General features: G+C 43.5%; 2 protein-coding genes and 1 long non-coding RNA gene across 5 annotated transcripts in view; 1 reads left to right on the top strand and 2 right to left on the bottom strand.

The window, feature by feature from the left end:
• actc1a (actin alpha cardiac muscle 1a) overlaps positions 1–21,583 on the bottom strand; it is a 98,761-nt gene that overhangs the window by 33,356 nt on the left and 43,822 nt on the right. The window lies entirely within an intron of this gene.
• LOC142896062 (uncharacterized) overlaps positions 1–21,583 on the top strand; it is a 41,155-nt gene that overhangs the window by 15,211 nt on the left and 4,361 nt on the right. The window lies entirely within an intron of this gene.
• scara3 (scavenger receptor class A, member 3) lies at positions 885–17,290 on the bottom strand. Of its 2 annotated transcripts, none has more exons than XM_076037523.1 (12): positions 16,837–17,290; positions 11,089–11,124; positions 10,208–10,249; positions 8,924–9,046; positions 5,569–5,649; positions 4,415–4,533; positions 4,069–4,313; positions 3,028–3,247; positions 2,627–2,715; positions 2,345–2,537; positions 1,954–2,131; positions 885–1,862 (listed from the first exon to the last, which is right to left on the bottom strand). In XM_076037523.1, the coding sequence occupies exons 1-12, from the start codon at positions 16,841–16,843 to the stop codon at positions 1,378–1,380; spliced, it is 1,818 nt and encodes a 605-aa protein (XP_075893638.1). In that variant the 5' UTR covers positions 16,844–17,290; the 3' UTR covers positions 885–1,377. The 2 variants fall into 2 exon arrangements, with proteins under 2 accessions (XP_075893638.1, XP_075893639.1); XM_076037524.1 differs by having other exon boundaries at positions 16,967–17,289.

The raw sequence follows: 21,583 nt of genomic DNA, 5'->3' as shown, positions 1-21,583 counted from the left end.
TGCAAGCCAGTCGCATGTCATTACATCACACGTTTACAAAAAAAAAATAGTATACTTCTGTTGTCAACAACATAAATGTGAATATGATGACAACAGAACTCTCTTGAAAACCCTTAATCTCTCACCAATAATTGATACAAAATACAGTCTGTCTTCCATGCCAGCCAGACATTATTGCAATCTCTTCATTGTGTGTGTTTATTGAATTTTCTCATCATTCAAGCCCTCAAATCCCACATTTATTGTGAAATAAGCTCATTTGCCTCCCTGGATGAGGTTTCATTATTTGTTAACCACCAATCATGGAGCTTCATGCTCTTACTTTTGTTGAGTAGAAAACATGGAAAACAAAAAATATTTGTTTTCTCCAATAAACAGAAAAACTAAAAATGTCAGAAATTTTCCATAGAGAGATTATTTTTTTTGCTTTTGCAACGGCTCCTGAGCATTTTTATGCTGTTTGTTTATGGTAAGCTAGGCTGATCTGCTCCTGGCTCCAGCTACCGTGCTTCTCCCAGAACAAAACAAATTAGTGTATTTCCAAGCATTTTTCTGAGACCATATCAACAAAATCCTGCAGGGTAGTGATTTTAAACAAAAAAAAAAAGAATTTCTTTTGTCCAGCAACAACAGTTGCAGAAACGAGACATAAATGCAAAGCCCCAACAATGATGTGGGGGTGTAGAGACTCGAAGAAAAACTCTCTTTTCCCTTTTTTCTTTTAAACACAGACTCAGATGGATCAAGACATCTCCAGAGAACCTGCTCTGAAGCAAATCTGCTTTATTAGTTGCTAGGCTTAAAGCAAAAACAACTGCCTATTGATAAAAGATGTGCCAATGTGCCCAAATGTGAAAGGTAGTAGTGCATTGAAGAGCTAACTCTCAAGTTGTTTGCAAAGAAGACAGCCTTAAATTTAAATCATTTGCATTTGTTAAACCTAAGGTTCTGTTGGTTCGACAACCTCACACATGTCCCATTACCTCCAGTACATTCAATAATGGTATTGGCACATTCATCATTCAGAAAACCCTCATGAAATCAAAAACTGTGACTTTTCTTCTTCTTCTTCTTCTTCTTGGAGCTACAATGTTGAAAGTTGTTCTAAGACTTGTGAATGCAGTCCTATACATAAGCACACAAAAATGTTGAGCAGGTCAGTACACTGTTACGGTAGCTTTTATATCAGTTCACTTTTCATTTTCATTTCTTCTATATTGGATGTCACCATTACAGGAGAATGCCTCTGTAAAAGCTCCAACACGTATGCTCTCTGGATTTGTTCATCTTCAGGCATGATTAGAAGAAATCAGTTTCTTTCTCCTGTTTGATTTGTCAATTTTCAATCCATATCTCCATCCAACATTCTGCTGGCATTTAGGGGCCGGTCGCAGGTGTCACACTTCCCCGCAGGTTGATTCCACTGTGGTGTGACGTCGTAGGTGGTCCAGGAGGGCCAGGAGGTCCAGGTGGCCCACGTTGCCCCACTGGTCCTGGTTTACCCTTTGGTCCTGGTGGTCCAGTCGTGCCTGGCAGGCCTGATACGCCTTGGATTCCCGGGAGACCTTTTGATCCTGATGTTCCATCTCTACCAGGAAGGCCAGCATCACCTTTTTGGCCCTTTATTCCCGGTTGTCCTGGAATACCGACAGATCCTTTAGCTCCCTTCATTCCCATTGGCCCTTTATTGCCGCTGGGGCCTGGTTCGCCTGGTCCGCCCTTCAGCCCCACGGAGCCCTTTGGTCCACCACCTCCACGGGTCCCGATAGGCCCTCGGTCACCTTTGCTCCCAGTCAGTCCCACAGGTCCTTTTGAGCCAGTCTCACCACGGTTCCCTTTGGGTCCTGGTGGTCCAGGAGCACCTGTTAATTGAGGATACTGAACATGAGTAAAAGTAGGGGAAAACGATGTGTGTCATGATTTACTTGTTATACTTTGGAACCAAGATGCTACCTCTAACTATTGTGAAGTTCTTAATGAGTTGCGTATGATGGACGTCCACAAGCTTCATTTCCTCCATCACCATGGAAAGGTTCCTGACGTCCATATCCAGTTGCACATTCAGCAATACATTTTGTTGTCTCAGTGTGTCTGCCAAATGGAGGAGTAATAACACTGTGCTGTTGAGGTTCTGGGCATAAAACGAAGAAAATTGGTTTATTCCAAGATTTTCACAATGACACATGGTGTACGTATGGCGGAATATGGAATTAGTCTTGATTATCTTTTTTCAGCTGTAACACTGATGACTGATGGATGTGAATTGAATCCGATGCTAGAGTGTATGGCATAGACTGAGCAGTGTGTGTTCTAGTTCAAACAAAAAGTCCTTTGTCATTCCTACCTGTAGATCTTCTGTGTGTCTGCCCATGCGACCCTGGCATGAGGAGCTCTCCACATTGATGTACCTGTACATGCTCTGGACGTGGTTGACGGTGGCGTTGACGCTGGATGCAACCGTGTCAATCTCCATGGAGATGGAATTGAGGCGACCATCCACAGCAGAGAAGCGCTCACCTGTCCGATTTTCGTAGTACCTGCAAAGATGGTTTTCATGGCATTTGTATGGAAGGGAAGGCTTGAATAACTCCTGCATATACAATTGTATGCGTGTGTGTCATGATACCTGGTATGGTACTTAAGGTCGTGCATGTTCTCCTCATGTTCGTCCATGTAAGATGTCACATTGTCAAGCTGCATCTGCAGATTCATCACCTGGAAGAGAAATCATGTATGTTGCACGTTTCCTCAAAGGTCACTGGGCCTAAAATGTAACTTCCCCAAATTAATATGTGAGGCTTTGTGACCTGTGAGAACATATTGGGACTATTGACTCGTATAAAAAGATGGACAAAGCTTCCAGATTCAAAAAGGAGGCCAAGCCAGAAGTACCAAAAACCTGCTTTTGGCCTGCAGGAACTGCAAAAGTTGCCTTCAAAAACACTAAATATGGCTGGTGGTTAATGCGGAAAGCAGTGGCTCTGTCCATTTTCAAATAGAGTCAATGGGATTGACACAAACACACACCTGCTGGGTGAGGTCGTAGTACACTTCATTGGACATGGCTATTCTCTGGTGATCTGCTATGATGTTGTTTTGGAGGGTGCGCATGCTTTGCGTGGTGGTGCTCATGTTGGATTTGATGGCGCTCAGAGATCGGCTGTAGTTCTGCCAATCGCTGGTCAGCTTCTGAAGGACCAGAGTCTCCTCATCAGCTTTTCTCTGCAGGGCGTCAATCCATAGTGTGCTAGAGAGACGACATACTGGATAAATTATCAGTCCTCACTTATATCATCTTTTTGACTTATGTTAAAAACTCTCAATACAGCGATGTGGGGAAAAAAGTTTGTTTTTTTTATAGCATGATATACCACATTAAAGGTCTTAATACTTAATTCATAAATTGAAACAAACAGGCCACCCCAAAACAAGGTAGGGAAGAAACCTTGAGCAGACCCAGACTCTGGTGGGTAATGTCTGCTTTGACCGGTTGAGGTGAAATGGACACAATCAATGCAGTGACAGAGTGGTGGACAGAATTATAGGGTGGAATAGGTGTTAAAGTTGTGATGGTCCATGGATCACATTGTCACATGCATTGGGATAGTGTCCTTAAAAAAATGTTTGGAATATGAAATAAATATACTAATACTAGGCTGTCTATTGGTGAGAGAAGCAAGTTACTGATGATGTATGGTTTTATAAACAGCAGATAGTCACAGGGATATACATGAGGTTTCATGTTTAGCAAAGCTATAAAGTCTGTGGTTTGTCATTCTGAAGTCTCAACATTGTTTGTGTTGCTGTACTTTTCAAAAAAAAAGAAAAGAAAAATCTGTTGTTGTAGATTGTTTATTATTGTCTACAAATAAATAGAATGAACCTAAATTGAATGAATTGGCGACTTGTCCAGGGTGTACCCTGCCTTCGCCCTATGACAGCTGGGATAGCTCCAGCGGATAGCTCGGGAAGAAGCGGGTATGGAAAATGGATGGATGGATAATATCTTCTACAGATGTAACATTTGTAACAGAGTTCCACTTGCAGTTTCGTCTTCGCTCTACTCACCTTAGTGCCACCGTGGTGTTGACCTGCTGCGCTGCAGCTTTGATGTTGTACTGGTCCTCCATCAGATTCTTCATCTTTTCCTCGGTTTCTTCGATCACGTCCTTCCAGCCGTCCACCCGATCCAGGTACCTCTCCAGCGACTGGTTGAGAAGCCTGACTGACATGATGTGGTTTTGCATGTCGCGTGTCAGCAGGTTGCTGGTGGACTTTAGTGTAGTCTGGGTTTGGGAGACCTGGTCTAGAACCTGACAGGCGATGTGACCAACACATAGAACATAGACATAGCCTAAGTTACCGTTGGATTTTGGGACTGCAAATTGGAATGCCAGTTGCTCTGTGAGGGTACCTGCTCCTGGCCCAGTATCATTCTCTGGAGGTCCTCAAACTCCCTCTTCAGTCGGCTAATCTCCTCACTGTACAGCGTTACGTCCAGACAACCTGAGCAGTTCGCCGTGGAGCTCAGATCTAAGAGAAAAATTCAAAATGTAACTGTTTCAGTCACCTTCCCAGAAAAGTGCAGTTAAGTGTTGTTGTTTTTTTTTTTAGTTAATTTAGTCCATTTACACTTCACTGTCTTTGGTTCACAAATTGTAGTTGTAAATAGTACTTTATCACGTGTAATGTCAAGATATCTTTTTTGCAGTTGGTCAATTTATAAAATCGATCAGTTGAAATACACAAAGGTTGATTGAATAGAGTAGGCAAAGTACAGTTGTTGCTTTTCATTAGTTCCCCCCCCCCCCATCACTCTGCACAATGTATTTAAATATTTCTTTTTTTCCAAGTGCTTTTTTACTTTTAGTTTGTACATTAACAAACTACTATAGCGCTCACTGAAACAGGCCAATTTCCTGGGTTTTTGTTGTTACACGTTTAGGTGCGTTTGAGGGGAATTGTTCTTTTATTCTGCACCACTGCAAGTGTCCTCATGATCAATCTCAATTCAAATGAATTGCACAATAACACGGGAAAAGCCTGTTATCCATGATGCAGGGCAACATTTGAGCGAGGGGATATATTTTGAGATTTTTACTCATCACTTTTATTAATCTTTAATGTATTTAATTTTGATTGAAGCAATATATAAAAAAACAAACAATGGCAATTCTGTCTACAAACAAAAAATACCAGGACTTCCTTATTTTTAACTTTTTTTACTTTTGAGGAAATCTAGTACTTTTTAAATTAGAACTTCTTGTTGCTGATACTTTTATATAAACACAAATTTAAACCTCTACACAACTCTCAATCAGTGAACTCCGATTTCTTCCGAAGCCTTTGCAAATCTAATTTGTAACTGCCTTCACGTGGGTCATCACTTTCATTCTGTAAACCAGAGGCCCCACTGAATCCTCATCCATCTCTTTTCAAAACTGTCTCTCCTGCACTCTGGGTCTCAGAAGCCTTTTTCCAGCTGTCTTTAGATGAAGTCAGGGTCACCCGCTGGACTAGTCGCCGGTTTACCACAGGACAAACATTTGCTCATATATGCCACGTTACCTTCTATCCCTTGCTGAACTCTGGAGATCTTTTTGTGGTAGGTTGACTCTTCCTCTGATAGGCTTTCAACCCTCCTGAACACTGGAGACACATCCAGAAATGTTTCAGTTAGAAAATGACTCACTCGGGAAGCGCGCGCTCCACATTTCACCGGAAAGTAGTGAGCGCACGGCAATCTGTTAATTGCTTTCACCACCATTTTAATAAGATGGGTCTCAAAACAATGCTCAAACGCGCTGCACAAACACAACTGCTTTTGTACACGGCAGGCGGCCGTGCATAAAAGTTGTCATAGGGGAGGGGAAACAGTCACAGAGAATGGTTCCTAATGAGGGGATTAAAATGATTAACATCAGCGGGGCTTTCGTGTTAACAGGACAGAGGAAGCAAATAAACTTGTCAAAACAGGAAGTTGTAATTTAAGCCCCAACAACAAAACACAGTTAGGGGTGGCTGAGCGCGCCGGTCCGGTCCAACATATTTCCCCAGAGAGCAACAATGATTGGGTGAGTAGGAGTAATTGTGTGCGCGGGCGTAACACTCTCAGCGTTTTCTGCAGCTCTGCAGAGCGCAATGTATATCAAAGCGTTTCCACATGGCGCCTTCGCGATCTGCTGCTGGCCAGCGGCTTAAAACCAGCGCTAGATATTCCTGTGTAGATCAACCCACATTACATAACGGTGATTGCTTTTTTTTTTTCTGAAATGTCTCATGCGACATATCCAGCAGGTTGTGGAAGGAGACTAAAAGTGAAAACTTTTTTGCTTTGTTTTGTTGTCTTGTTTTTTTTTTTTGTAGCAACACAAATATAACTAAGCCTGAAGAGAGCTAAGTCGGAAAGTGCCTCTGCCAAAAAAAACATGCCCAGTTGGCAAGACTGGGCTCAAAACCCGAAATGTCCAAACCCCTTAATGCTCCGCTGAATGGTCACAACCTTCATAACCTTTCGCAGAGTTGGTGGGACATGAGGTTGATTAGTTATGAAAAGTTACAGATGATAAACGCATTCTTTTTGGTAGGCATGCATTAAAGGAAGGGAAGGAAAGATTTGGGAACTCCCTTTATGGGCACAGAACAGTCCTGTACCCTGTGAACACAGCCGCAACACAAATTGGAGCTTTGGTACAAAGCGAACAAAGAGTGAACATGGAATAACCCAAATGTGACAGAGTGAAAATCACCCAGCAGCTGTTGTCATTGCTTTTCCAGTAACATTTCCATGACACAGAACAAGAAATTATCCTGACTTTATTGTGGGTTTCGTTTATGTTTTTTCCTTTTATTTTTTATTTTTTGCTCGCAGTCAAAGTTGCTGGTAACATCATTATGCAAACTTTGCAGTTGTTGTTTGTTGTGTCACACAGCTGCGTTGCTGAGACACGCATTCTTTCGTTTTCGACCGGGTTCTTGGATTGCGTGTAAATTGTGGGACAAAAATTAGCACAAGCTAAATACTGTGCGTTAGAATGCTTTTGCAACGTTTGTTGAAACGTTTTACTCAGTTCTGGCATATTTACCATTTTGAAATGTAGAACAATAAGCAAGCGATAGTTACTCATGGCAAACCTTTGACTGTTCCCCCCCGTGACAAGTGACCTATAGGTCATCTCTGACAAGTTTGGTTGACACTTATCCACATGACCAGACGCGGCCCTTTGAAGGTGGCGTGACGCCAAACGAGAACCAAATTTGAGAAGTGAAAGGTTTATCCGTGGTTGTAAAAGGTGATCCTTTTTAAACCCTGGCCCATGTTTGGTTTGTTAGCCCCTGCTGCCTTAAGGTTGACCTTTGGCGCAGCTTCAAGGTCCCATGACGGCGTGTAGAGGCCCACACATTAACAAGTCGTATTCTACTTGTTTAGGTCTGTCTGGTAACTTTTCAGATTCTGTCCTGACTGAATCAAAATAGTATTCAAAGAGATTTTTTTTTTTTCTCCATGCTTTGATGTGTAGCCACAATAAAGAACCATATCATAGATATATTTCAGTCACATGGACTATGAGAAGTTTAATAGCCATCCACCCTATATATCGTTAGCCTAATAGCATAGTTGCCTAAGTCATATTTGAGCGTTTTCGGAAAAAACACATTTTTTAGCAGGCACATTGTTGTTGTTTTTTTTTCAGGTATCACAACTTGTCAAAAAATCGACTTAGGCAATTATGCTGTTAGGCTAACGATATGTTTGTATAATAATGTTATAGATCATAACGTATAGTCCCACTGTTACTTTCCCTGGCCTGTACTCCACTCTCTCTTTCTTTCTTTGATTGATTGATTGATCGATTGATTGAAGTTTAGAACTGTTCTGATGCCTGAGTGTTCACATGCGCAGAAGCCAAGAGAAAAATTGCAAAACAATAGCAACCAAAACATCCAATCCAATTGCAAGTCTCAAATCCTGTAGTTCTGTTACTTTCTTGGTAACCCATTGAAACTGTTTTTTGATGAGTGACTTTTTTTTTTTTTTTAATTGCTCAGCTTTTGGCTTTGTACATGTGTTGACGTGACAAGACATCAGTAATTGGGAACTTGATTCAGTCGTTCGTGAGTCAAAAACCTCCTCTTGTATCCAGCAGCAACAAAACAGCCCTTGCTGTATTTATAACAAAGTATTTGGTTAAAACCTCCAACCAAAGCAATCTACAGCAGATTTAAATATGACTGAGTCAATCAGAATCCTGTGACAGGAAAGAGGCGGTACTTCTCCCGCTACCACTGCTACTACTACTACTAGAATAAAATTAACACCAGGTGGCAAATTAAACTTTAACGCGTCCATATCTCAGCGCATTCCCACGCCGTTAACTGTGTGCATCGATACCCGCAAACAGTAAATCCTGGCTCTTATAAAGTAGTTGTTTGTGTGTGGCTGCACGCTTATATGTTTTGGTTTGGTTTGGTTTTTTTTTTGCTCCTCTAAGACGTAAGCTTAGCTCGTTCACTCCGTCCCTGCTCAGGAATCCCCAAAATGGCTGTAAAAGTGGGAGATTTACAACTTTCAAACCCAATAAAACGTCACGTTAATGCGAAAAGCATCTGCTGGCGTTGGGCAGCTGTCAGGTAAAAAAACGTGCAGGAGCACACAATGTTTGATCTGCAAGGGGCTGAAATTGGTAGGAGAGCCGAGTCTCCCGCCCCTCACCCTCACTCGTCTTGCTCCTCGCTCTTGGTGTCGGCGCGAACCAGTGGAATTAGCCAATAAATCAAAAGAGTGTTGAGAGCAGCTGGCTCCAGAGATGAGTCGTAGAAGTCGCGCAGGTCACCGCATGGAATCTTTGCCGTCGTGGAGCCGCTGCTCCGAGACCCATTCTTAACAGAAGTGAACGTTTGGGCGGGGGGGGCTGATGCTCACCAAGCGACGCCAGCACGGCCACGACGATGACGAGGAAAGCGACAAATCCGTAGAGGATTTTGACCGCCAGCTGCAGCGAGCGGCTCTGCTGACACCTCATGCAGCCGCCTCTGCTGCCACGCCCTGCAGGGACACAATCGCAATGGTTAAAGTCTCTTGTGCGTGCAACAGAGTCTACTTTATATCTGGCCACGCTATTGATCAGCTTGTACAATTATTTAGCCCTTTTTGCCACATTGATAGACTTTATCCAATTCCATTTTGCTAGAAATCATGGTTATTAATGTTTTCGGTTTGAAGTTATCGTATTTTTTTTGATTAGTTTGGTCTTAAATGTGCCAGTCTTGACGTGTTACTTAAATATCATCCAAGGATCCAAATATGTCATTCCGAAAAATGAAAAAAAAGATCTTTGTATTTCGTTATCACACCGGATGGCTGATGGGCTAACACATGCATCTGGTGGCAGAAGTCTGTCATTTTTACATGGCCATTCAAATGTCTACATGTGCACAATGTGACAAAATAATCAAACTATTACAGCTTTTTTTTGTCAACAACTGCATGAAATGCCATTTCATTTGTTAGTTTTTAATTGTCAAGGTGGGAGATTTTACTTTTCGGATGCACCGACAACTTCAGAAACACAAGTATTCAACACAAATATTTCACAGTAGTATTTGAGAGTCTGTAAACTTAAATTCCGCAACAGTCATTTAAGCTCCAAATTCAAACGCATCGTGTCACAGACAAATTCAGATTCTCTCTTCCTTAATACTTCTTTTTGCCTTTGTTACAAAAATTGTTTCTGTGTCAAATGCAAATTTACTTACGGAAAAATTGCTTGCAATTACTTGTTGACTCAAAGTGACTTGAGGTACTTTCACAATACCCTTCCGTAAAGGAATCTCTCGCACGGCTTACTTTTACCAGGTGAACTTACTACACAGCTGGAAGACTGCAATAATCTGCCTGCAGTGAATCGTTTCGTCGTTCATTAGTGGTGATTTGAGCTAATCAGAATTTTTTTTTAATATCGACAAGATTAAAGTGTATTTTTCTCAAAAGGCCTCCGGCCGTTGTATACAGCCATCAGGAATGATGACACTGTTTCGTAAATGCGTAAAAGCACCTCAGAGCCACTTTAAACATCAGCCCACAAGCATGCTAAATCACTTAACATTTTGGAACGTTACCGAAACACCATCTGCTGTGTGTTTGTGTGTGTGTTTGGTTGGGGGTGGGGATCGGGCGGGGGGGTGGGGAGTGGGGGGGGGAGTTCACCTCTGAATGAAGGCATTTCCTCTTCCCCAGTAAAATCCTCCTCTGCAAAAACAAGGCGAGAAAAAAAAAATGTAAACAGAGAAACTTGAAAAACACAATGTTCCACCTCTGGGCAAACAGCAGCGAAGTCACGTGACATGCGATAAGCCTCAATAACGGCACTGTTTGTTTTCTCTGTGTCGCCGTAGCGACCATCAACATCTGTCGAGATGCAGGATTTGCTCAGATTGCTCATATCTAAGACCAGTAATCCATTGTCGCATTTGCCATCTCTTAGCTTATTAAATCAAGACACAATTTGTCTGGATTGTCTCAGAATTCATCCCATTGTTTTGATGCTAGCGGTTCATAGAGCATCTTTTGAAGCGGTATCATATTCCATTGCATCAGAGACAAGCCAGATGCCGCAATACCTTCAAAGTCCAGATAAAGAGAATTTATTTCAGAGATATTTCCTCTCAATTTAACCCCATGAATTTGGGATACCTGGACAAATTGCAATTGGCTGTATACCTCTTAGGTTGTTTGTTTGCAGTCAGTCCGAGCATGGCAAGACCAATCGGCAATCAATGAGCAGAGCCCTTCAGCACCTTCACGGTACCCTAAAGGCCTCTCATTCGCCCATTCACACGCCAATGGGTGGCTGCTGCCATGCAAGGCACTGCCTAGCTCCATTGGGAGCAATTTAGAGTTAAGTGTCTTGCCCAAGGACACGGCGACAGACTACGATGGAGCGGGATTTGAACCACCAACCTCTCGGTTATTGGACATCCCGCTCTACCTCCTGAGTCACAGTCGCCCAGTCGCCAAAGTACCATGTCTTGTGCATCTTGTGGCTTACGGTTGGATTCTTATGCACACCTATGAAGTTGATTCATTACCTTTGAAAAGCTGGTTCTCATATCCACCGTAGTTGTCTGTTGAAAGAAACAAGAAGACATGAAAGGTGATATCAAACACTTCAACTAACAAAAAACACAGACTTCATTCAATCTAAACCAGCCGCCCCACTGACCTCCAATAGCATTTGAGTTCTTGCATGGCACCTGAACATTGAAGAGAATGCCAAAAGAGAATTTATGTGCGGAGTTGAACTGTTTCCTCAAAGTTTCATCAAACGGTTGCGTGCACCGTTTCTGGAGGTACTTATCGTGCGCACACGTGTGTCTCAGTGAAGTTTTCATCGCTGCTGGGAAGGATTGCGTGAGGCACATGATTTTCATACACTGCAACAGCAGGGACCAATAAACCTACGTCGGGCCTGTATGCCTTTAAGCCCAAGAGCACCTTTGAGATTTGTGTTTCCATCACCGTAAGAGCAATGGACTTTATATAACGCGTCATTTGCTGCTCTCACACCCCGTACTCGCACTGCCGGTGTGGCGCTTGACATTTAGGAGCCGCAGAGGAGGCTGAAGGGAAAGATTGCGCACGTACACTTACAAACAGAGGAAAAGGCACGCTAGGTTGGACGTGGCCGCGGCGGATTGTTAAAGCTGCCAAATATTCAAAACGTGTTGGCGGAGTTTAAATGGACGTGATGTAATTCCAAAAGGAATATTCCAGCTCCAGATCCACCTTTTGGAGTAACAAACCTAGCTAACTGGTGTGGGCTCTAATGGCTTGTAATTATGTTTCTTTTGTAATCAAATGGAGCATAATGGGCCCCTTAGACAAGCAAATGAGGGCAGGCTGATGTAGCCAATTGGCATCATCTGCTCCATCATTAGCTGCCCAGCTAGCCCAGTCGACGGTACAGTAAATCCTGTTTACGGCCACTTGCAGGAGCAGCTGCTTTTTACCGTGTCCCACCTCCAATCTTCTCCGTTCGGTGTTTATTGAAGATTGTTCTTCCAAGAAGTATGACGGCATGAGCGTGTGGCCCAGAGCCCCAACGATGACCAATTTTCACTTTGTGTTTTACTAGTTATACTGAGGAGTTTGGAGGATCACATCTACTTCTTATCATTATTAAAGAATTCAATTTTATTCAAACCTCATTTTGAATTTTTGGAGAGGTCCAGCCAAAAAAAAAAAATCTAAAAAAGCCAATGAAAATAATTTCTTCATACTGCTGTCACGTTTTGTGTGATCTTTAGTACCATGTTGAGTTCCAAATGTAACATCAGCATCATCCATTCACGATTGAGGAGCACAGAGCACTCGAAGACGGGTGGCGATACAGACCGGTTTTCCGGTGCTTGAATTTGGCCGTTACCAAATTGCCCTTTGCAAACGCCAGCGTGGAGCTGACTGTTTATGTCAGCGAGCGGTGGAACAGCTGAGGTCAGGTCTGGGAGGGTGACATAATTGGTGGAGAGGAAAGGAGAGGAAGGTGGAAACGGGGGAGGTGAAGGCGACCTTTGAAAAATTGCGACAGACTTATAACGGAAATCTGCACGAAGGTACAGACTGACAGACGGATGGTTTGCATCGGGTCCATTTGACACCAAAACATTTGCACAAATATTTTTTTTGAGAGAGAAATAACATCTCATCTGATGCTACTGCTGCAATTAGATGGATTATAAAAAAAATAAATAAAACCTGCAATCTGCATATTTACTTTTTTGAGAACTTGCAGAAAGGAGGAAGTGGTTTCAATTGTGTTGTTTCCTTATCGGCTTTGGCACCACGTACTTCTTACTGAGCAAACTAAAGGTTAGTTTTATTTATCGGTAAGAATAAAAAGGTTACCAGTTAGAGACATGATGCTCTCGCTCCCGTTTGGGATTGTCGACTGTTTGGAATGGCTGTTGGATTTTTACCTTTGGCAGACCATGGCATGGCTTAAAGCTTCGATGTTTGCCTGATCCAGTCATGAACTTATGTTGTTGTGTGTGTTCGGCTGGCGGGGAGGAAGTGTTTTTGTGCAAACTTCTGCACAATGAAGTAGCAGGTGATCAAAAGAAGTGGACAAAAAGGCCACTGTAAGCACTGAAAGAAGTCCAGTGGATATTGATCTTCCTCAAGTGTTCTTCACAGTTACCTGTCTGTTGCTTTGACCGGCGCAACAGAAGTCGAAACTTTTGATGACTCTCTGTGCTTACGCTGGTGCTCTTGAGGCTCACATGAAAAACCGCTTAAATGAAATATGCACCCATGCATAAGTATTTGCTAACCTGCCATTAAGTTTTCTTATTACATCGTCTGAAATTGTCGTTTCAAAAATTATGGACATTCAATTTTCTGCTGTTACAACCTTCATTATAACTTTCCAAAGCTTCGGACTCATTTGGTCCCGAGAGTGCTGACGACTTCTCCCAGTGGTGCAAAATGTTTGGCGGAGGGAAATAATGAAACTCTCTCCTGCTCCTGGTCCAGATTGTTATTGTGTGCTGCTGACTGAGGTAAAACCCTTAAAATCTTTATTATCTCCAGTAAGGGACCAAGGATTTCATTCCGAACCACAAGTGCGAGATTTTATTGCAAAAGTAGCAATAATTACAACTTCTAACTGTTTTGTCTGGTCAAGCATTTAATTCCAGGTCGACAATACGGGAAATGTGAACGCTCCAATGACGGCATTTGACTCCAATAGCTAGTTTCAATTCAGAAGGTACCCAATCCAATTCACACAACTGCCATTTTCATTTTCATTTGGTTCTAACATGTGTGTTTTTTTTGTTTTTTTTACACGTCGACCGTTTGTGTGTATTTCGTTCATCACGGTGCATTTTATTTCAGTACGAGCTTGTGATGTTCGCTGTTGCTGCGACTCCGACTGCAGCAATTGCCATATCGAGGAGTAATCGGGGGGCCACTCTGGCTCATTGCAAGTTTAGAACTAATACAAAAGCAACAGTTCACTGCGATGACAAGACAGATAAGAGTCTGTTTATGCTCCCTCCAAGGAGCAAGGCGCCTTTTGATGCCACGCGCACAAACACAAAGTGGCACGCTTGAAATTTTTTTGAAAACAGAATTTACACTGATAGCAGGCAGTTAAAACTGATTTAAACATTTCAAAAATCTATACAGAGAAAAATATATAAGCCCTCCCCTGTTGAATTCACTTCACCCAACTGGCCTCTGGTGGTTCTTAACACGGAACCAGATCTGTGCATGAGTCAGCTAATCACCACACTGTTTAATGTTTATGTGGTTTCCCTGTACTGGGACCTCTGAGAGGAACTGGACTTTCCCAAAACTGCATTCACTCCAATTTCTTACTTAATTAATTCTCTGAACTTCTTTGGGGAATTAGAAAAATGCTGTATTTGTCCGAAACCTTCCCCCAACCCCACCTTAATCCCTATCTAATCATTTGAAAACTACGCACAGATTTATGGATTTCGTATTTTGTGGTGGTAATTGATTTAAGTCATTTTGCCCAGAAAGTCCCTTTTTATTAAGGTCATCAATCCTTAAACAAGGCAGCAGTTATGAAATGGTTGCATTAAGCCCCAATCAGAAACCCAAGACATTTGAAGGCCCTCGAGTGGAATGCGAGGTCTCATCACTGACGTTTAAACGGCTGGAATGTGTTGGCCCAGACTGCAAAGACCCATTAATTGTGGTTTCAGCGGTGAAATGGGAGCTTTAAAGGCAAAATGTTATAAATGCATTGTTTTTCCTCAGCTGTAAGTTGTATAGGGCAGGGTCGGCGGCCACTTTATTATTTAGATTTTTATAGATTTAAAAATAAAGTAAGCTATTTGAAAACTGTCGGCATTCAAATTAGGCCAAGTAGACGCGAGAAAATAGTGACGATAGTGAAACATCCCTTTGATACACCCAGACTTTGCGAACAGCCAAATTGCTAAGGCGGTCAACTAGCCAACTGTGATCTAAGCTAAACGAACCTGCTTGGCACATTGGCTTGGTTTCACTGTCTGGGTGTGGGAGAAACTGATATAGGCAAACGTACACAAACAGAAGTTACAGTACTTGAACACACTCATCTGGCACACCACCAGTAGGGAACGTTGACAAAAAAATGGAGCTTTGAGGCACTTGAGCCCTCTGCAGACCAATCATGTCTGGTCTGACAACACAATGGTGGCTTCTTATTGGTGCGAGGGGTGACATTAGCCTTCCTGTGCATGAGCACTCCCACCGAAGCCAATTAGCAGTGATGAAGTGAAAACACGATTTCCACCATCCCAGGTCTTTACTGCTGTTCTGCTTGTTCTTTGTTCTACATGTACTCCCTTTCATCACTTTTTTTCTGGTTGTGTCGTACCTCAAAGGAAGTGAATGCCCCCCCCCCCACAGCCCTCTCGGAGGTTGGCAAGACCTGGAGTCTCACTGAGGTTCAGTCCCAAAGTCAGAGCACTTCAACCACAAACCTCCCAAGTTCTCAAAGCCATAAAAAAGAAAGTCAAAGTAAATCTTCTCCTTTTTTTGGGCTTTCCGTTTTCCCTGCCAGTTGTACACCTGCCTCCTACCTCCCCTTTCCTCTCCGTCCCTCCACACCTCCTCTGCCCCCCCCCCCTAACCCCACACCTCCTCCTTCTCTTGCCCTGGCAGGAATGTATGAGGCAGCATGTTTTTGCTCTGGTCAGGCAGGGCTGAACTGGGCTCAGCAAGACTGGAGACCGCATTAAGTAGACCTCCTGCGCTCTCTGGCTGCCCCGGGCGCCGCTCAGCTCTCCAAGGCAATTTGACATATTTTGACATATTCCCCCGCGGGCTGTTCCTCTTCTCTCAACTCGTCAGCGAGACGACCTCAATTTGACTTTAATTCCCCAATGTCATTTTCCCTCGCAGTAACTTTGATATCTCCAGTGTCCAACCTGTCGACAGACAACCTTCTGGCCGCTGGAATCTTTGGCAAAAAGCCGAAAATCTGTTGCCCCAGTCCCGCCTGCTATCCATCATTACTATCAGGATGCTGTTCCCTACGGGAAAGCAGCACGGTCGTAGGCAGGCCTCAACAATTGGACAATCTTTGGTTCCCATTATTAAATACAGAAATGCCCCCCAACAACTCGTGAATATGGTTGATTCATCCACATTTTAAGCAACTGTGACAATGACACAAGAAAACTCAACTCGCACCAGAAGCATCGTTCCCCCGGAAGACCGACCGCTTGATCTCCTCCCGCTGCACCTACCCACTCGGCTCCATCGGTCTCTCATTTCTCATACTGTACATCTGTGGGAAAAAGTTCTCTGCAGCAGCTGCCCCGGTCGCAACCACCCCAACCGCTGGCAGCTCTCGTTTCAGCCGTGTTGTGAAAGCGCTCGAATCCAAATGTTATGCTTCTGCTCAACGTCTCTTCGAGGGGAGATTAAGCCTGTGGCAGTTTGCCGTGACTGGCCAGCAATTTTTTAGTTTTTATTTTAATGTGACCAGGCTGCGGTGTCAGGACACACACACACACACACACACACACACACACACACACACACACACACACACACGCACAGCCATTTAAAGCTGACTGATCAAAGTATCACATCCAAGAGCAACAAACTGGCTTTTTCTGAGGATCTCACGTCAGATGAGAAGCATATGTGGTCGCAGGTGGCTTCCCCATACTCCAGCAACAAGCGCCGATCGTGCCCGCAGTGAAGAGTTTTTCACACGGCCAGATGCACAAGAGAGTGATCGATTTCCCCGATTCATTTCTATGCACGTGCGCGTGATCGCAAGCGGTCAAACACAAAGAAGCGCCCTGTACCTTTCATGATTCCGATCTTAAGAATCCCTCTGCAAATGTTTCTCTTGCTCCCGTTAGTCTGCCGTCCTCTTCACGTTTGTCTCCCCAGCCGTACGTCCAGATGCACCAAAAAAGAGGCAAAGACGTTCACCTTTGAGGTGGCATCAATGCATTTTCCGAGCGAGCCCGAGTCCAAAAGTCTTCTCCTGCCGCTGTTTTGCTGGTGTTTGTGCGGGATTCGTGCAAACTCAATGTCATTCCATGGGGGCTTAATTGCTGCTCTGCAGCAAACAACACTGTCCCCGTGAAAATACACTTTGCCGACGCCGGCTCGTCAAGCCTCCCATAAAGGTTCTAAACATGTGCGTTTGCCTGCAGTCTCCTGACAGCATCCCTCTCCCACCCAGAGTCTGAGTAAAGTGAACCCCCTCCAAAAGGCAGGGAGGGAGGCAGGAGCCAGCTGCAGGCGGTGGGGTGGGTGTTGAGGGTCGGTGGGGGACGAAGTGGTGGGGTGGGAGGGGAACAAGAGACTGGAAGGACGGACAGACTGGAAAAGGGACAGGGTGAAAAAAAATAAAAAAATTGGGAGGGACTGAGGGAGGGTCCGTGCGTTGTGCTGAATGTCAGTTTTGCAGCCATCTCTAATTGCGAACAAATGTTTGGACATTGTGGTGGAGAGCACCTTGAACGTCTGTGGCCGCGCTTGACACGACTGGAAAATAGTTTTGCAGCGGGGAGCACCAACATGTGCACGCACGCACGCGTCAAGCCACAATCCCAAAGTGTTGTCACTAGCCCACGGCTAGCGCTGGCGGCTAGCCTTAGCGACCAGCGTGTGAAGCTATCAGCAGGCGTAGGTTTCTAATCAACACGTACATCCGGCTCTCCTGCTGATAAGGCATTTTGGCGCAGTGGATTTCCAGAGTCTTTATTTTCGCGGCTAGCGCTGCGGCTAGCCCTAGCGACCAGCGGGTGAAGCCATCAGCAGGTGTAGGTTTCTAATCACCATGTTCATCCGGCTCTCCTGCTGATAAGGCATTTTGGCGCAGAGTCTTTATTTTCATTTCTAGCCCAGCAGCAATGCGTCCATATGGCCGTTCAACCCAACCTCCGCGGGCCTGATTCTGATTCACGCTCACGACCTGTTGATTTAGCTTCACCTCGGAAAAAGGATTTCCTTAGGTTGAGCGTTCAAATTTTTTTGGATGACTTTTTTTTTTCCGTCTTTTGTCCGCTTAATCCTACCTTAGCTTTAGCTTAGCTTGGGGCCATTCTGCACTCGTCAGCCCCTCCGACTCTTTTCCGTCATGGTTAAAGTTGGAATGCTTCCTCAGACCTGGAGGAGACTCTGTTCCACGGTCCAAGTAGCTTTTTCACAAGGGATGGGATAACGCTCAGGCATTTTTCTGTAACATTAGCAGTGAGATTGTGCCGGAATGTGCTGGAAAAGAGTGAAGCGAGTTACCGAAGGCAATATGCATAATTGACCGGTCGATCAAGATTCAGGGTTTAACCGCTGGCTTGGAGTTTCACTTCATAGGTGAGTTGCTCAGATGAAAGCCAGGAACAGGTCGATAGATCAGATATGTGCCTCCAGCGGGATCAAGTGGTCAATGGTGAGTTCCAGTTTCCATGGGAGTTGAGATCAGAAATGTCTCCAGCGGCATGTCGGCTGCCAGAAAAGTAAGACGGATGCCTTCGTTGTTTCTGTGGTGCTTGTCAGCGAGAACCACCCATAATGAGGCACTTCATTCAAAGTTGGCACATCCACAGGTGGAATGATATGAATATTTTATTTCCTCCAAAATGCAAAACCAAAAAGACTGAGGCTCTTTTCAGATTCCACACTCGGGGGGGGGTTGGGGGGGGGGGGCGGTTTGATGACCAAGCAGACTGGAACTCAAAGTTGAGCCTCGGTGCTTTTATGCCATGACTTTTCATTATCCCTTCTGGCTTGGAAATGTGTTTTTCAGAAGGAGCCGGAAAGCATGTGGAGGGAATTAAGTACGAGTTTATAAGAAGCTCTTGAAGTGGTGAATCTATTAAAAGAAACGGTGTCCTTCACCAGATGTCCACAGATTACGGCTTGTACTAACCTGCCACTTTCTGTTCACCTGCTGTTGCCGAGTAGCTACTAAAGTGCCCCCCCCCAGCCACACTGATCACCATCGGCTGAGACACACCAGGTGACGCCGACAATTTCTGATTACCAGAGGGGAGGAGGAAACTGGCACCTCAGTCTGGTCTACATCAGGACGCATATTGTATTGGAAAATTTAGTTGGAAAATGTACCTTGGAATGTCGCAAAGAGAGAGTGGAAAACACGCATCTTTTGTTCCAAAAACATGTTCCAAGTTCAAGTGTTGCATTCCGGCTAACAAACGCACCAGCAACCAAGAGTTATGGCTTTAAGGACATGAGAAGTCATGTGACTTCAAGGACTTGACCTCAAATGTATTTATTTTTTGTCCTTGATAATCAAGAACAAAAGTTTCCTCAAACAGCGAGTGTACAGACATTCCCACTAAAACTCCTGTCATGATGTTTTGTCACTGCTTGGATATTTTCTATGTGCGATGCTGCTTAAACAAGCGCACTTTTCCTCTTCTGGGGTGTTTCTCTCGATCTCAACAAGACTTGAAGTGGATTGTTGCGACGTGCACGTCCCTGCACTCGAAGCTGCAGGAAGTGCCACGGTTTGCAGATAAACAAGGTTAACAATAAAATGCATAAACAAGCAGGCGCAAATAAATGGATGAATAAAGTGGAGCGATTAAGCTCCCACAGCAGGTGCTTTTGTCCGATCTGGGAACATGTCTGACATCTGGCCGGTCATAGTTTTGTGTTCATCTTTAAAGACTAGCAAACACAATACATAACATTTTAAAATATACATATCTTCAGTGGTGAGTTATGCATGGCCTATTTCTAAAAATGGGTTTTTAAAATATCAATCATGAAAAAAGTCTCATAATGAATTAGTTGTGGAAGAATTTTTTTTTTATATATATATATATATATGTATATGCAGTATATATACACATATACATCTGTATGTATCAGTTATTCCTCAGAGAATACTCTCAAACTAAAGAGAGGGAAAATAGTCTGTTGTAATCCTCTCAAGCAGGAATCTACATCTGTGCTTTTAAAGACATTTGATATACACGAATGCAACTCTTTGGTCCAGTCAGCAAATAATTAGCTTAACTACATTTTATCTGCACAGCACAACAATTACAACAGTTGCTCAGTAACCACTAGTGGTAAATTATGATTTACTAATAATAATAATAATAATAATAATGATAATAGTAATAATGCCTTATTATTTATTTGTTTGTGCAGGCCCTTTAAGTGCTTGACTGGCTGTGTGTCCAATATGAAACCTAGTACGAGACTGAAATAGAAGAAACTTTAAAAGTTCAAATTCTGCCTTGAAATGTTTGTTGTTGTTTTTTTCATTCGTCAAGCACTCGTTGACGATCCAGAGCTGAGAGTAAAACTGGCATAAACGCTTAAACCACCGAAGGTGCGGAGCGTTTGCTGCATAGAAATGACACTTCTGCCACCTAGTGTCGACTTGATCTCAGCAACGCAGGACGGCTGCCCCTTGGCGGGAAAATAAATCGACGTATACTGCAGGGGGTTGTGCGTTATTCAATGTAAATATTCTTGGGCATTTTTCTCTAAGGTGATTCAATTCTAGGTCAACAGTCGGAAAACATGCACGTGAGGTGAATTGGAAACTTTTGAATTGTCGGTAGGTGTGTATGTGAGTGTGAATGGTCAGGAATCTGCGGGTTTTGCAAATGGAAGGATGGATGGTTCAATTCTGTGCTTCCACTGCCATACGACCTTTAGAAAGTTGCAAATATGAGTGTCATATATAACTTGTAGCCTAATTTATTTATTTAATTTATGGTCTTGGACGTCACATTAAACATACCCTTTGTAATAGTAATAATATTAATAATATTAATAATAATAATACCAATAATAATAATAATAATAATAATAAAGATATTACATTACACCATTATTACATAGTGTTTTTGCTTTTTCCGCATAGTGGATTCCATGTACTTCTCGATGGCAGTGCAGAACTTGGAACCTTGATTAAGTGCAGTGACCAAGGCATTTCTTGTAACAGCATGAGTCAGTTCTATTCCCGTAAATGAGACCTAATGGAGAACAGAGAGGCCTCGTCCCATCCCGCCTGCGGGCGAGGGGGCCTTCATCAGCAGATTCAGCGGTGCATCTCAAACCACACCGCTGGCCTCAGTGCGGCGGAAGGTGTCAAGGTTGGTGACTCCTGATTTCGTGTCAAAGAAATGTGAAGAATCGGTCAACATACAATTTCCAGCCTGACTCAACTTCTCCACTGATGGAACTCATCTCCCAACACCGGACACAATCTGCTGATAAGGAATCAACATAACTCAACACAGCGGAAGCTAATTGAACAATCAATTCAATACAGACATTGGGAAACAAAAACAAAGGCTATTTTGGCTGCTACAACTTAGCGTGGAGCTAACGCGACCTCACGCCCATGAACAATTTAGATCTATTTAGTCAGTGGCAAGGCAACGCCGCAGCAAGGTCACATGATCTTCATTTCGGCCTTGCGCGTCATTGATGTAATAACAGCAATAATAATGAGAGCAGGCCTTCACTGAGGCTCAGTCCCGAATGATAACAAATTTGATTATACGGTGCCTCTATGTACCAGAGAAAAGGAGAAGTGGTGATAGGAGTTGGACA

The sequence above is a fragment of the Nelusetta ayraudi genome, unplaced genomic scaffold (genome assembly GCF_046127955.1).
Source record: "Nelusetta ayraudi isolate G7.1 ecotype Tasmania unplaced genomic scaffold, CSIRO-AGI_Nayr_v1 ptg000052l, whole genome shotgun sequence".
Classification (NCBI taxonomy): domain Eukaryota; kingdom Metazoa; phylum Chordata; class Actinopteri; order Tetraodontiformes; family Monacanthidae; genus Nelusetta; species Nelusetta ayraudi.
Note: the sequence above shows the minus strand (reverse complement) of the source record. Positions and strands in the feature narration are given on the sequence as shown.

Coding starts and splice junctions, on each gene's coding strand:
- scara3 (XM_076037523.1), bottom strand. Junction 9,047..10,207: donor GGAAATGCCTTCATTCAGAG/GTGAACTCCCCC, acceptor GTGTCCCTGCAG/GGCGTGGCAGCAGAGGCGGC. Junction 5,650..8,923: donor GGCCGTGCTGGCGTCGCTTG/GTGAGCATCAGC, acceptor ATGTGTCTCCAG/TGTTCAGGAGGGTTGAAAGC.